At 34.6% G+C, this 15,698-nt stretch overlaps 1 protein-coding gene across 3 annotated transcripts in view; it reads right to left on the reverse strand.

Annotated features, from left to right (window-relative positions):
- Nucleotides 1-571: 571 nt before the first annotated feature.
- osbpl3a (oxysterol binding protein-like 3a) overlaps nucleotides 572-15,698 on the reverse strand; it is a 42,372-nt gene continuing 27,245 nt past the window's right edge. For 2 of the 3 annotated variants that reach the window (XM_089122645.1, XM_039678966.2), the window contains 16 exons: nucleotides 14,520-14,604; nucleotides 14,254-14,357; nucleotides 13,940-14,023; nucleotides 13,707-13,860; nucleotides 13,472-13,557; nucleotides 13,241-13,372; nucleotides 12,163-12,256; nucleotides 11,837-12,072; nucleotides 10,798-10,935; nucleotides 7,457-7,520; nucleotides 7,296-7,374; nucleotides 7,026-7,176; nucleotides 6,723-6,867; nucleotides 6,420-6,546; nucleotides 2,028-2,150; nucleotides 572-1,940 (listed from right to left, as the gene is read on the reverse strand). In XM_089122645.1, coding sequence (XP_088978771.1) covers nucleotides 1,844-1,940; nucleotides 2,028-2,150; nucleotides 6,420-6,546; nucleotides 6,723-6,867; nucleotides 7,026-7,176; nucleotides 7,296-7,374; nucleotides 7,457-7,520; nucleotides 10,798-10,935; nucleotides 11,837-12,072; nucleotides 12,163-12,256; nucleotides 13,241-13,372; nucleotides 13,472-13,557; nucleotides 13,707-13,860; nucleotides 13,940-14,023; nucleotides 14,254-14,357; nucleotides 14,520-14,604 — 1,899 coding nt within the window. In that variant the 3' untranslated portion in view covers nucleotides 572-1,843. The remainder of the gene's footprint in view (nucleotides 1,941-2,027; nucleotides 2,151-6,419; nucleotides 6,547-6,722; nucleotides 6,868-7,025; nucleotides 7,177-7,295; nucleotides 7,375-7,456; nucleotides 7,521-10,797; nucleotides 10,936-11,836; nucleotides 12,073-12,162; nucleotides 12,257-13,240; nucleotides 13,373-13,471; nucleotides 13,558-13,706; nucleotides 13,861-13,939; nucleotides 14,024-14,253; nucleotides 14,358-14,519; nucleotides 14,605-15,698) is intronic. The other variant, XM_039678967.2, reaches the window with a different exon arrangement.

The following is a 15,698-nucleotide window of genomic DNA, read 5'->3' on the forward strand; positions in this document are numbered from 1 at the left end:
TCTGTGATGCGCATTCGTGACTCCTGTTCAAACTCGTTTATCAAAATGAACTAATCTTTTTTGTGTCACTTGGTTCATTCAACTAATGAAATGAACAAATTGACTTGGGAATAGATTAGTTCATTTTGATAAACGAGTTTGAACAGGAGTCACGAATGCGCATCACAGAACAGAGCAAGGCGACCATTTGAGCTTATAAAACTTAATTTTTTTTTTTTTTTAATGAGCGATCATTTCGCTTGATAAGACCATTATTCATTGTCTGGAATTGTTTAAAGCCCTTTGAACAGTTTGCGCTGAAACTGTCTTTTGGACCTTGAACCATTTGGTTACCAGTAAAGTGCATATACGGAGAAAAATCCTGGAATGTTTTCATCAAAAACCTTAATTTCTTTTTGACTGAAGAAAGAATGACATGGATATCTTGGATGACATGGGGGTGAGTCAATTATTAGCAAAAGTAAAAAAAAAAAAAAAAAAAAAAAAAAGTGAACTACTCCTTTAAGCAATAGATGAATCTCCAAAAGCATCTGTATAATAAAAACAGGGAAAGTTTCTTAGATTCATGCGCACTACATTTATTGTGCAAAGCAAACATGTGGTCAGTCATACACTGATGCAATTTGTTTCCAATCCTCTGAAAGCAACAGTCGCAGATCTGTTTAAATTCTTTTGAAAGTATGTCACTGACTAAGAAAAGAAAGGTTGTGTTTATCACATCTAAAACACCAAACCCACAATTTACAGAAACAGGACAACAGTTTTCAAGTGTAACATGGTATACCACATGAGCACACACAGAATATCGCTCTCTCTCTTTTACATACATACACAGAAAAAGGAGGACAGGCATGTACATGACATAAAATTTCCATCCAGTACACAATCATTGTTTTAGACAATTTATTTTAAACATTTTATATATTTTTTCATTCGTTTTCTATTAATATCCCTTTAAAGAAAGACAAATCCCTGTGCAAAAATATTTATGGACATATATATATATTTCTAGAATGCCGGAGTGGATTTTAAGAGTCAGTAATTGATGAACTGTGGCTTTCAAACATTGAATATAGTACCCTGGGGTAAATCTCTTTAAGCTATTCAGTCTAGATTTCACTCAAAATCAATTATTATTTAAGGAAAAAAAGAGAGATATAAATAAGAAATTATATCTTGCACAAAAGAACATCAAGCCTGTTTTTAGGACCACAATTTATTTTTTTTTAAAAATTGTTTGAATATTACTTTCATGATAATTAAGTACCCCAAAATTCTCATTACTGTAGAACTTTTTATATTTAATTTCTTACAATATTTTGTGCCAATATAATAAAAGGCAGTACAACAAATACTACCATGTTGTATAAATACTCTACAATTTTTCAGATTACAGTAATGGGAATGAGAGCAAAAAAAAAAAAAAATTTCAAATCAATAATGCAAAAATTTAAAAATCATTATGGTCCAAAAATAAGCTTAATTTACAAAAAAAAAAAAAAAAAAAAAATCTTATTTATTTTAGGGTGATCTTAAGTGTTTGTCTTTAAAATTCTAAATCAATCTTAAATCTTACTTTATTTGATTAATTAATAAGATGATTTTTTCTCCTTTCCTTATTAATTATAAATGCATTAATTATATCCAGGCACTTACTGTACAACAGTCTTTGGTCTGTGCTTTTGCATGTAACATCAACAAGGCAGTTTGACAAGTAAGGCATTGATGTGTATCTATATTGTGGAATAAATGTCTGTTTAGCAAAGATAAATACCAATACAAAAACCATCAAGATAAACACAGTACACACAATCTATATACAATCAGAGCAGAAAGAGAATGGTCACCAGAGCACAGGGAATTCTAGTTTGCTGAACCCAGGGTCCTTCCTGAGGTCCCAGTAAGTGCCATTGCTCACCCACGAGTCGTCTTCAGCACGTCTGATTGAATTAACAAAAGTGAGTTGAGAAACTCATGATGCGCCCAAATGCAACAACAGCATCTTTATGTTCATAACAGTCACTTACTTGAAAAATCGGGGTGAGTGTGTCATGTTATTTTCTTGCAGGACTCTCCTCCTCTCTCTTTGAAGGACTTCAATTCTTTCTTTCTGTTCTTCTGCTCCGGCAAGATCACCATCTTCAAGTAATCTAACAAAAAGAGGAGCAAGTAGACAACAGCTGGTTTTGGTAATGGGAAGAGTTCACTATGCATGGCATAAATGCACAATTCATACAGAGTCAAAATCTGCTAAGGGGTAATTAAATGCAACAAATCATGTAAGAATGTATAATCTTTTATTGGAAAATTAAACAACATTTAAATCAAACTTTGATCATTGTTTTAATCTTTTAAACTGAGAAGATAGTGATCAAATTACATTTTATAAAAATCATCAGGCAAGTTTATAATATATTACATCAGCATATGAGAGTCAAATTGGATGACTACTGGGACTCATATCAAGATCAGTCATTTGGCAGTTCATCAATTGCCAAAATTAGGAAAAGGGATTTTTAAATAATCAATAGATTATTAAAAAAAGATTTTAGATAATCAAAAGATTATTGAAAATATTCAAATCAGGAATGTCAGAATCAGAATGTGTAGTTTGTGCATAAAAAATATCCGTCAAAACCAACACTATCGTGCACTATTCAGTATGAGAGGCGACAGCACAGAAAACAGCATATGAGTATTCTTGCGTTTGAATGGTTAAAAAAAAAAATAAAAATAAAAAAAACACATTAAAATAATTTTTTCTGCTGTGTGCAGGTTTTGGATGTTTTTTTTAGCGGCTTTTAGTGCCCTCTGAAGGCATTTGTTAAAATAAATAATGTACATAAGTTGATTGTTTATATTATATTATATTATTATGTTCAATAAATCATTATATTATTATCATTATAATAACCATCTATTATTTTATGCAAAAACGATCTTATAACTTGATTAATCATGAAAATAATCGACTTATTACTCTATTACCAAACATAATCGTTAGTGACAGCACTAGCTTATATAAAACATTTCAAAATGCATTTGCATTATTTTGCATTTTGTGACTTTCAGTCGAATAAGAAATTTTTCTTTTCCAGTCATACATTTCATTGAAGATTCATTAAAAATGTTTTTTAATTTAGTGATGGGCAACAGTTAATCGTGATTAATCGCATTCAAAATAAAGTTTGTGTTTACATAATATATGTGTGCGTACTGTGTATAATTATTGAGTATAATTATTTTGTATATATAAATACTCACACATACAAAAAAAGTTATTTATATAGAAAATATTTATATATAAATTATGTATATATATATATATATATATATATACACACACACACACACACACACATACAGTACATGCAAATATTTCTTAAATACATGTATATTTAATTTATCTACACAAAATAATTATAAACAAAACACACACATATTTTATATAAACACAAACCTTTATTTTGCATCCGATTAATCGCGATTAATTGTTGCTCAGTCAGCAGCACTAGTTAAAATATTGTCTTGTGAACCCAAAATCTTGTACAAGTGTATCGTCAAACCCCTACTCAGAGACTGACATGAAAGACTGAAATTTTCCTTTCTATTGTGGCAAAATTTGTTCACTTTTGCAGATCAAGTTAATTTTTTACCAGGAAAACAGTGGTTTTGATGCAAAGTTGTTTTTATTGTCTCTTACAACTAAATTATTTTATTTAAACACATGAAAATGCATCCTGTTGTACTGTAAATAATAGTGGATAATGACTTGTTGTTCCATTATCACCTCTTATCAGATTTTGACTCATGTTTCTAACAGGGGCGTTTCCAGCATTGAAGGACATCCGTCGTCATTTAAATTACAATTCTAATGTTGCCTTTCTTTATGAAACTTACCAACATTTCAAGTGTTGATAAAAAAAGAATGCATAAAGCTAATTAAAATTAAAGCTAAAGGTATTTTTTAATACAAAATAGTATCTACATTTGAACATAATAGTATACTGCAAATGCAAAAATAATACATAAAAAGCTATAACGAGTACAAGTTTGTTCACTTAAAGGGTTAGTTCACCCAAAAATGAAAATTCTGTCAGTATTTACTCACCCTCATGTTGTTCCAAACCTCTATGTGTTTATTTGTTCTGCTGAACACAAAGGAAGATATTTGGAAGAATGTTTTAATCAAACAGATTTCATTCCCCATTGACTACCATAGTAGAAAAAATACATACTATGGTAGTCAATGGGGAATGAAATCTGTTTGATTAAAACATTCTTCCAAATATCTTTGTGTTCAGCAGAACAAATAAACACATAGAGGTTTGGAACAACATGAGGGTGAGTAAATACTGACAGAATTTTCATTTTTGGGTGAACTAACCCTTTAAGTGAACAAACTTATACTCGTTATAGCTTTTTATGTATTATTTTTGCATTTGCAGTATACTATTATGTTCAAATGTAGATACTATTTTGTATTAAAAAATACCTTTAGCTTTAATTTTAATTAGCTTTATGCATTCTTTTTTTATCAACACTTGAAATGTTGGTAAGCTTCATAAAGAAAGGCAACATTAGAATTGTAATTTAAATGACGATTAAATAAAATGATGCAGACAAAATTAAAATACGGCACACTGTTTATGACTTGCGTAACGCGGGACAACAAAGCTTCATATTCTTCACAGCTTCACAAAATGAGGGACAGGTGGTCCACCTTTGATGATATTAAACGGGTTTTTGATTTACACACCGTTTAATGTTTGATGATGATCACGATATTGTATATTTGAGTGAGTGAGCAATTTTCTATCACTAGTTTCGGCTTCTTCTCCTGTGTTTTCATACAGAGAAGATGTACTGTACTAGAAAATGCCAGTACAAGACAAGTGCTCACATATAACGTTAACCTATGCTATGGTAATAACTAGCTTGTTAAACAAATAGGCCCACAGTGAAAGCCAGCCAGATGATGATCTGTCTTCAAACTTTAAATAAAGACTTAATTTTCATTTTTGGGTGAACTAACCCTTTACTCACCCCCATCCTGTACCAACCCCGTAAGACCTTCGTTCATCTTCGGAACACAAATGAAGATATTTTTGATTAAATCTGAGAGCTGGATCAGTCCTACATAGACTGCCTAAGGGACTGGCTCTTGACGGCCCATAAAGTCATTAAAGAAAAGGTTTAAATATTCCATGTGCCTACAGCGGCTCAATTATAAGTTTATCAAGTGACGAGACTACGTTTTGTGTGAAAAAAACATAAATAACGACTTCATTCGACTATTCCATTACTTCCTTATGGGCGCATGCGCGAGAACTGAGATGACGACATTCTTCTTCTTCAACTACTTCTTGTTACCGGCTGCTCACCGCTTAGGAGTATTACCGCCACCTATCGTATAAGATGATGTGCTGATATAGCTGGAAGCGCAAAAATTTCTGTTTACAAGCAGAGGAAGATCTGCCCTGTACATACGCTTTTCAATTTGCGTATTTTCCGCACTATAAGGTGCACTTAAAAGCCTTTAATCTTCTCAAAAATAGACAGTGTGCCTTATAATCCGGAGCGCCTTATATATGGATCATCATCTTATACGATAGGTGGCGGTAATACTCCTAAGCGGTGAGCAGCCGGTAACAAGAAGTAGTCGAAGAAGAAGAATGTCGTCATCTCAGTTCTCGCGCATGCGCCCATAAGGAAGTAATGGAATAGTCGAATAAAGTCGTTATTTATGTTTTTTTTTTCGCACAAAAAGTAGTCTTGTCACTTGTTAAACTTATAATTGAGCCGCTGTAGGCACATGGAATATTTAAACATTTTCTTTAATGACTTTATGGGCCGTCAAGAGCCAGTCCAGTAGGCAGTCTATGTAGTAGTGATCCAGCTCTCAGATTTAATCAAAAATATCTTTATTTGTGTTGTGTTTATTTGTGAGTAATTAATGACTTAATTTTCATTTTTGGGTGAACTAACCCTTTAAGGATAAAAAAAAAAAACCCTCAATTCTTACCCACTGACTTCTTTCCGAAAAATCCCCTAAGTTTCTCAATTTTTTTTCTTTCCTGCTCGCTGACTGTCTCAGTTGTTACCTCGCACTCTTGCGGTTGACTGTGCTAGCTCCTCCCCTACCTGCTGCTGCATATTCAACAGAGAGGAAGAAACGGAGCAGCCCATAGGCTATCGACATTTATTCTATAGGCTAGATTATTTTTAAGATCTATTTTTACAGGCTGTATGCAGTATATGCAAAGCCAAAGCGCAATGAAATAAAGCAGCCTATGATTTTGGGCATTACATAGGCTGTTGTCTAGTTTCATATTTGCTCAGTGACAGTCATTACATTTGGGGCTGAAGTCCCGGGCAAAAGCACCGGCAAAAGCACTGGTTTCGAATTATGTCTGTACCTTTGGTCGGGTCTAAAACGAGTGTCCGTCAGGGGCAAGAGTGGCATTAAACTCTCCTCCAATTCATTCAGCTCAATTGCAAATTGGGTGAATCCATAGTACTGCTCGTGGTCCTCAGGTATAGGATCTATATGCACCCATACACAAACATACAAAAAAGACAAAAACAGTGCAGTGTTGTGTAAGCACCCTCCTGAGATCATTATCCACAAATGCATTGAAGATGGTCCAAATGATTATAATTTAGATATTTGAAACATTTAAATAGTTAAATGGACTGCTCTGGACTGGTCCGGAACTCACTTGCTCTCCAGATGCAGGTTGCCGAGGGCGGTTTTCCAAGGTACAAGGCCTCGTTCCATTTGCCAAACAGAGAGTGAATGACACGCCCCTCTGAATCAGTGACCACACCCTCTACCTCATTAGCATTCAGACCTCCAGATCTCGACTGAATATAAAGCATGCATAAAACAAATCATAATAAAAGAACTGGTAATAAATCATTTATGAAATGAATATTTGGTTGAGGATGAAGATGTGGGCAAGACAAACAGGGATACACACATATGTGGTATGAAAGTATTTTGCATGTCTTGAAGGTCCCACCTTAAGGAAAGTGACTTTGCAATGACTGACATCTCCCATCATGTTTGAGTGCTTGATTGACATTTCCCCATAGTGTTCGATCCAGCGCTGACCACTTAGAATGTTATGAATGCATGAAGTGACCTTACTCCACTCATATCGATCCCCAAAACTGAGAATGAGCGAGTGAGTGAAAGAAAGACAGAGATGCTGAGACATGGAGGAGAATGCGTGCTGGAATAATGGAAGTGAATGATAAGCAGAATAATTCATGATAAAAAGAAAAATCACCCTGGCAACTCTAAGTGAGTGACTCCCATGGGAACAATCTCCATTGATTTTCCCCAAAACTTATTCTTCCAACGGATATCTAATGGACATATACAGAGAAGGGCATCAAATCCTGCAAAACTCCTAAAATGCGTGACACTAGCCAACTGTGCTTCACTTACCTTGCCAAAATGTGTAGCTTTTGGACTCACAGTGACAAGCGGACACAGGTGGATGGTGACTGACCTTAGGGACACAGTGTTAAAGAGCATGTGAGCGTGAACACTAGGGCTGTCGCGGTGCAAGAAATTACCTTGCTGTGATTTTGAGTGGCTCAATAATATCACAATATGATTCATGAAACACGAGCAGAACGAATTTTTGTGTAAATCGTGTGTAAAGTGGTTCTGGCGTAAATTTTCCGATTCATTAAAATGTTCGTATTTTCCAAATGTTAGTTGGTACGCAAGAAATCTACACCTGCTCCCAGCCACGCGTAAATGGTATGCTTAACATCCGAACGTTTTGCTCATTAATAAGGCTGCATTTTAATTCACCTTAATCGGGTACATATTTAAACAGCATTTTGAAAAAATATTCATATTTTATATAGTAATTACATACGGTTTTTCTTTTTACTTCTATTATGAGAGCCAGTAATAGCAGATCTGGTGATCGATGGCGGTCCTTCTCCAGTTTGAATACGATTTTTCTGAAGTGAACTAACTCGTTTTTTGCTGTCAAGCTTAATGTCGAACCATTTTCTTCTCACTTCTGGGACTGTTCGATTAACAGAAGAAACTCCATTAACTGCATCTGTAATATGCTGCCAAGCTTCCTTTTTTTAGGATCTGATAGGCTACTATGTAGCTACGCTTGAAAATAAAATTGGCATTTTGAATGAACTTCTGATAATAAAATTTCAATTTCTGCATCCAAGAAATCTTTCTTTTTCATTCGCATTCATGTTATTATATGCCTATATAGATGTCAGTCGGATATAATGGGTGGAATTGAAACGTGCAGGCGCATCCCATTTACGACTGGTTGGAATTCACTAACACACACACATACACACACACACACACACATTTCACTATCACATCTGACTAGGGCTGGGTATTGAGACAAATTTCACAATTCGATTCAATTTCGATTCACAAGCTTGCAATTCGATTCGATTTCGATTACGATTCGATTCGATTATATATCGATTATTTTGGATATCAGTTACAATAAATGGCAAATTTTCTCAAGGGAATCAAATCTCTTAAATGCTGTAAACTATGGTCTATATATATAGTCTAGTTGTAGCCTATAGGCTTCATTAGCCTAATATGAAGGTAATAATTAACTGTTTTATAGCTATACAAACACTTAAATTATACTTTTATTTATTTTTATAATAAGAAGATTATATGAAATATAAACATTTAAATGGTGGCTGTCATAAAAACTTGCCAGATTTATTCAAATATGCATTAAATATTGAAGAACACTAACGAGTGTGGACTAACGAGTTTATGTGGCTTTTCTGAGGTAAATATGACGATGACACTGATTACAAGCTGTTTAACTGACGTCTTTCCACGGATGAAACGCAGTTTGAGCGAATCAATGTGACATGATACGGATTTGGATAAGTTGTACTCTATCTTTAACACACTTTCAGATGCTCATTCATGTTTATTTGGCGCTGTGACTGGTATTATTAAGCCGGAAGAGAGATCAGCGCTGCTGCTTCTCCAGAGCGATCTCACGCCACAGCGCCAAAACGCTATTTATGTTTTTGAATTTCTAAAGAAAATGGACGTAATTTGAAAATTGAGACTTTGTTTCATATCAATAGTAACAAAGGACAAAGATTATTGCGATTTTTTGGATGCGCGCAGCCGCGATACAATGTCTCATTCATTCAAATGAAACAGGATGACTAATCGATTCTTGAGATTTAAGAATCGATATCGGTTTGTAAAAATGAGAATCGATTAATATCGAGAAATCGATATTTATTACCCAGCCCTACATCTGACGTTTATGAAGTATTTGTGAATCAGGAGAAGAGTTTTCGTGAAGGTCTCTTTACGCGCAAATCGCTCGCATATTTATTCGTATATTTACGAATGTTTCATGAATGAGACCCAATAAGTTGTTTGGGCTATTGTTATATGTGTAACAGTTAGTTCCGATCCTCGAATCTGACTGGACGAGAGGCTTCCTATAAGACTGCTGATATTTCCCAATAGTATCCAGCATTAGCCCTGCTTGCCTCTACACATTCTAGACTGGCTGGCAGTCAATGCAGGTTACATTGTCTTTGACAGACAAAGCTCAACCAACCAGCAATGCTCTACAGATCTTCTTTACAAATCACAATGGTGTACAGTCTTAAGAAAAATTACATTCTTCACTTTTGCTCATTATTAACTTAATTAAAGGGATAGTTCACGTTGAAATTAATTTTTGATATGTTTTAGCTTACCTCAAGGGTATCCAAGATGTAGGTGTCTTTGTTTCCACAGTATTTTCAATTTTGACATTTTTCGGTCAAACCGTTGTTGTCTATCAGTCATATAATGCAGGTATGGGGGTCCACGTCAAAGAGCATGCACAGAGAAGTCAAAATTAAACATGATTCAATGATTTGTAAATGTAAGTACACATTGATGGCCTAAGACACGAAACGAGCAGTTTGTGTGAGAAAATAAACAGTATTTATATCGTTTTTACCTCTTGTTAACAGCCATGTCCAACTGATATGAATCAGATGTCGAACTGAACCGTGTCCACTAAACATATTTAGATATCGAAATCGTCTTCCATTGCGATTTCCCGTATAATAAATATCCAAGTATGTTTAAATATGTTCACAGTGAAAGGTAAAACTTCCGAAATCTCTGTGTAAACAACGAGTGACGTACACATGTAAGCGATCACTTCCAGTTGGACACGGTTCAGTTCGGTTCAGTTGGACATCTGATTCAGATCAGTTGGATATCTGATTAAAATCAGTTGGACATGGCTGTTAACAAGAGGTAAAAACGATATAAATACTGTTTGTTTTCTCACACAAACCGCTCGTTTCGTGTCTTAGGCCATCAATGTGTACTTACATTTACGAGTCATTAAATCATGTTTAATTTTGACTTCATGCTCTTTGACATGGACCCCCTAAACCTCCATTATATGACTGACAGACAACAACGGGTTGACCGAAAAATGTCAGAATTGAAAATGCTGTGGAAACAAAGACACCTACATCTTAGATGTCCTTGAGGTAAGCTAAAACATATCAAAAATTAATTTCAAAGTGAACTATCCCTTTAACACTCAATATGAATGCATGAAGTGTAAAACAAGATGGGAATAGCCTTGTGAATAAAGGAAACAAACATGAAACGGTTGCTAGCATACCTTGCATTTGGCATGTCAGTATCGCGGTATTACAATATTGCGGTTATTGCGTCAGCCCTGGTGTACACCTTTGTGATTTAGTTGAAATAACAGAAATGTGCATGGTTACCTGTTCAGCAATGAAGCGGAAGCCCTTATCTGGCCGAAGACACTCGTATGTCTCTCCCAGTATAGGATTAAAGGGTTTTCCTCCAGCTCTAGTGAACGAACATGCATAGGCTGACACAGCAAATGCTGCTATATATACCTTTAGAAAAAGACAAACAAGAATAGAATATATGGTAAAACATAGGGCAGCACAATAACGCTTAAACTAACAATGGCAAATATTTTGCTCAAAAATTATAATTGCAATTGTGAATCACTATTGCTTTCATTTGAGAAATGTCTTTTTCCATTTCATTAGAATTATTGCACTTTCACCTAAGCAAGCTTTTCACCTAACAAGCAAGCTAATTTTATTTATATAGCACTTTTCCAAACAAATGAATGCAGTTCAAAGTGCTTTACAGGCACAACAATTAAAAGCAGGTACAAAATACAGGTAAAGTACAAGACAAAATAAAATACAATAAAATAAAAAAAAGGTAAAATGCAAAAGACTTCGTTTGGACTTCGGAGTGGCTACAGAAAAAAAGACTGCAACCGGACCCATGCAAAAACAAGGATATATCGGAAGGACATTACATGAACCAAAACTGGATGTTTCTTACTAGTTTAGATGACATTTTCCAGCAAAAATTATTCTGTTGGTCATACACAAACGCATCGCTTCAGAAGTCCTTTATTAACCCCCGGAGCCGTGTGGAGCACTTTTATGATGGATAGACGCACTTTTATGGACTTCAAACAGAAACGATGCCATTCTAAAGCTTGGAAGAGTCAGGAAATTTTGTAATATAACTTTGATTGCATTTGTCTGAAAGAAGAATGTCATATACACCTAGGACAATTTTCATTTTTGGGTGAACTATCCCTTTAAATAATCAAGAGAAACAGAAATAGAGAGATCACGGTTAAAATACAATTAATCATGCAGCCCTTCTGAAGCTTAAAAGTCTCCTTTCATGTTCCATAGAAGAAAGAAAGTCATACCAGTTTAGAAGGACATGAGAGTGAGTAAATGAGTATTATTTGATTGATCTCACCATGCGCATGTGTGGGTTGCGTGTGTTTGCAGCGGTGTCCAGCAGGTGGCAGTACTCAACTTCCTCACACAGTCTCTGCAGAGTGTTCATGGGCTCATTGAGTTGGACGGGCATGGCCACTTTCGACAGGTCTTTACCGATGTTACTGCGCAGAATACTCCACAGATTCACGCTCTCGTTCACGCGTGGACTTGGCAAACGGCCTCGTCTCATCACTGCACTCTCATTGCCATTACCTGAAGACACAAACACACTGACTATGACTGCAAAGAAAGGTTAAGCTTCATAAAAGTGAACTTGAATGTGCGGGTTTAACAGTGCCTCACCAAAATTCTCCCTCATGCAGCCGTTCTCATTCCTGCAATACTCTACTGATGTGCTGTCACTCACATCACTGACGTACGAATCATCATCAGACAACTGAACACACAAAAAAATAATAATGATCATAAAGGAATTAATGTGATAACATTTCAGTTTTCCTGTACATTTTTAAAGTCAATCTTAAGGCTTCTTAAAACCTTTTTAATACCTGAAAATGAATAACAATGAATAGTATCAGTAACGTAATAGTAATGATACACTCAGGGTGTGCAATATTGTTAAAAAAAATTGTCTTGAAATTTTCATGGATTTTGTTAACAATAATTAGACAATATTTTGCTGAATGTGTTTTTGAATGCATTTACAATTGCATAAATAATGCTATAAGGTAGATCCCTGCACAGGACTGTTTTTCCAGCTAGGAGTGTTCCACTCCCTCCCACCCTTAGAGAAGCACAACAGTTCTGCTGTGTTTTTATTAACCCTAAAACGTATTCTGGACAAATGTGGGCAAAATAGTTTATTTATTTTTAAAAAATACTTTCCTTGATCTGAGCGGTACAAGACTTGGCTACTTTTCCTAAGTTTGCCTCCTGAACACACACTATTTTTTTTACTCAATTCTACAAATGTTAAGTGGGTGAAAAAAACAACTCCTTAATCTTGTATTTGGGTTAAAAATGGGCACCCATAGAAATGAATTGGAAAAACTGTAATTTAGAGCATTCTAAAATGTTATAAATATGAAACAAAACTCATGGGGGTAAAAATGCCCATATATCTTGAATTTTGGGGGTATTCTAACTATATCATACAGTGAAAGCATGAACTCTCGAGCTATGTTTTTGCAAAGTGAGTGACAATGTCAGCTTTCATATCGTTTAAACAATAATATACAATATTATCGAGAAATTACACTAAAATAAAAATCTCACAATCTCAATACATACTCCGCAATTCATTTCACAGTGCCTTACATTTTAGTTTATTTTTGCAAAAATGTTTTAAATTTCATAACATTTTCAATCACTGACAGATGATTCATGCATATCTGCCATTTGACCACATGACCTTTCTGACCTCATTCTCAGACGAACTGCCAGACAGCAGATACTCTTTAGCGTCAAAGAACTCTGATAAGGACTCTGGGATTGACCCTCGACTCTCACTGGACACTTGCTGCAGCAGAGGGCGTGACCCATCAAGGACATCCTGATTGGATAAGAAGATAAAATTGGCTTGATTTTGGCCAATAATAACAGAAAACATAAACACTTAAAAACAGATAACGTAAATGTGCTGCTTCCTTACCTTCTCACTGATACGATCTAATGTGTTCCTGACTCTGTCTCTTTCTGAGCAAAGGGAAGTATACGCTGACCTAAGAGTGGAATTGACTAGTAGAAGAAAGAAAGGGGAAAAATATGTGTCATTTCATCATAAAGTTATTGTAATATCAGAAACTATGAGTTTAATTACTAATATGATATTAGTGATTATATATATCATAATTCCAGCAAAAACACATGTGAACATTCATACTCACTAGTGGCAGCGAGTCGAAAGAACTCCTCCTGCATCCGAGAGGCTTCCGTGGGCGAGTCTGGACTATCCAGGCATGAGTCTGGTGAAACGGGCTCTGAATATACCAAGTTTGGATGAGATACGTGCAGACGGGAAGATGAAGTGTCAGGATTCTGCTAGAAAATAACAGATAGTGAATGACATAAAATATGTGAAGCAGTGTCTAGTACAGTATGTGTATAATTTAAATCTTACCTGTAATGCACTTTTATTTTCCTTGCTATAATTCTTTGATCTCCATTTTTTGTGTCCTCGTTTCTCTTTTTTGGAGCCTTCAGTCTGGAGTCACACACAGACATTTAATGTTTTGTCTCAATAATGACATACAATGAGCATTGGAAACTGCAAAAACATCAACAAATCGTGCTGACCCCAAACTTTCAAACAGTAGTGTACATCTATAAAAAGCTTAGGAGGTATTTGGATGTCCCCAAATTAATTTATCATCACACTTAAACACATATTGATGATCCATTAATCATTACATACAATAATGCAAAAGGCACTACCTGCAGAAAGTTAATGGCAGGAGCCGAGAACGCTCGGTGAAGAACTTCCATATTTTTCAGAAGAAGATTTAATTCCAGCAACGAAGTATCACACTCCGACAGATCTAACAAAAAGATAACCTTTTAGCATTTTATTTTCTTAGTGATGGTCATTAAAAGCCATCCTGCTTTTTTTTTAAAAAAAAAAAAAAAAAAAAGAGAGAGATGGTATTTTGGCCATGATTAATACTTCAGAATGATGCGTCAGTTCCGGTTTTTACAGCTACCTTTGCAGCACTTCTCCATGTCTTGTGAGTTTTGGAGCCAGCTGTTCTTCAAAAGGGCTAAAGGCTGCTTGGAATGAAATGAACGCTGTGAACAAAAGAAAAAAAAAAAAGACAAAATGTCACATTGGTGCATACTTGAAAATTATAGGGAAGGCTTCAAAAATTTGGGATATATATATATATATATATATATCTGTATATGAAGAGTTCAGATGCAAAAGCCTCTAAATGCCATTTGAAATTTTCTTCTTTAATGACTGAACTTAAATATACAAGTTTGATAAAAATCATCATTAAAGAAGAAAATTTCAAATGGCATTTAGAAGTTTTTGCATCTGAACTCTTCTATATATATATATATATATATATACATATACATATATATACATACATATACAGTATATATATACATACATATACAGTATATATATATATATATATATATATATGTGAAGAGTTCAGATGCAAAAGCCTCTAAATGCCATTTGAAATTTTCTTCTTTAATGATGATTTTTATCAAACTTGTATATTTAAGTTCAGTAATTTCACTTAAATAACAATTAATAGGTAATTATCATTGCCATTTAAGTGAAATTACTGAACTTAAATATACAAGTTTGATAAAAATCATCATTAAAGAAGAAAATTTCAAATGGCATTTGGAGGCTTTTGCATCTGAAATCTTCATATATATATATATACTGTATATACTGTGTATATATATATATATATATATATATATATATATATATATATATTTGGAACCCTTTAGTCTCCAGTGCCATACTTTTCTAGAATTAAAACCTACCTGGAGTCTCCAAAAGTACAAGGTTCTCAGTGACTTTGCTAAGGTAAAGAATCATGAAACTTGACCCTAACTTAATAAAGATCACAAGCCGAAGTGTTGTGGAACACGTGAAAACAGATATATTTTTTTAAAGGCTTTATAGACAGGCAGGTTATGAGTGACTCTTGAAGGACCTGCTCCATTTCCTCTTGTACCACTGTTTGAAGAATTTATCTTCCAGAATCTGGCAGTAAGTTATAGAACTTCATATTCTCCTACCCTGAAAGGTCCGTCTTGCTCAATGTAAGTAGCAGCTCACACCATAGTACAATCACCTCAAGAGTCGCTCTCAACCCATCTGTTGATGAAAGTTGTTTATTATTTTTTTTTAA

Source organism: Pimephales promelas, chromosome 18 (genome assembly GCF_988280905.1).
Source record: "Pimephales promelas chromosome 18, fPimPro1.hap1.1, whole genome shotgun sequence".
Classification (NCBI taxonomy): domain Eukaryota; kingdom Metazoa; phylum Chordata; class Actinopteri; order Cypriniformes; family Leuciscidae; genus Pimephales; species Pimephales promelas.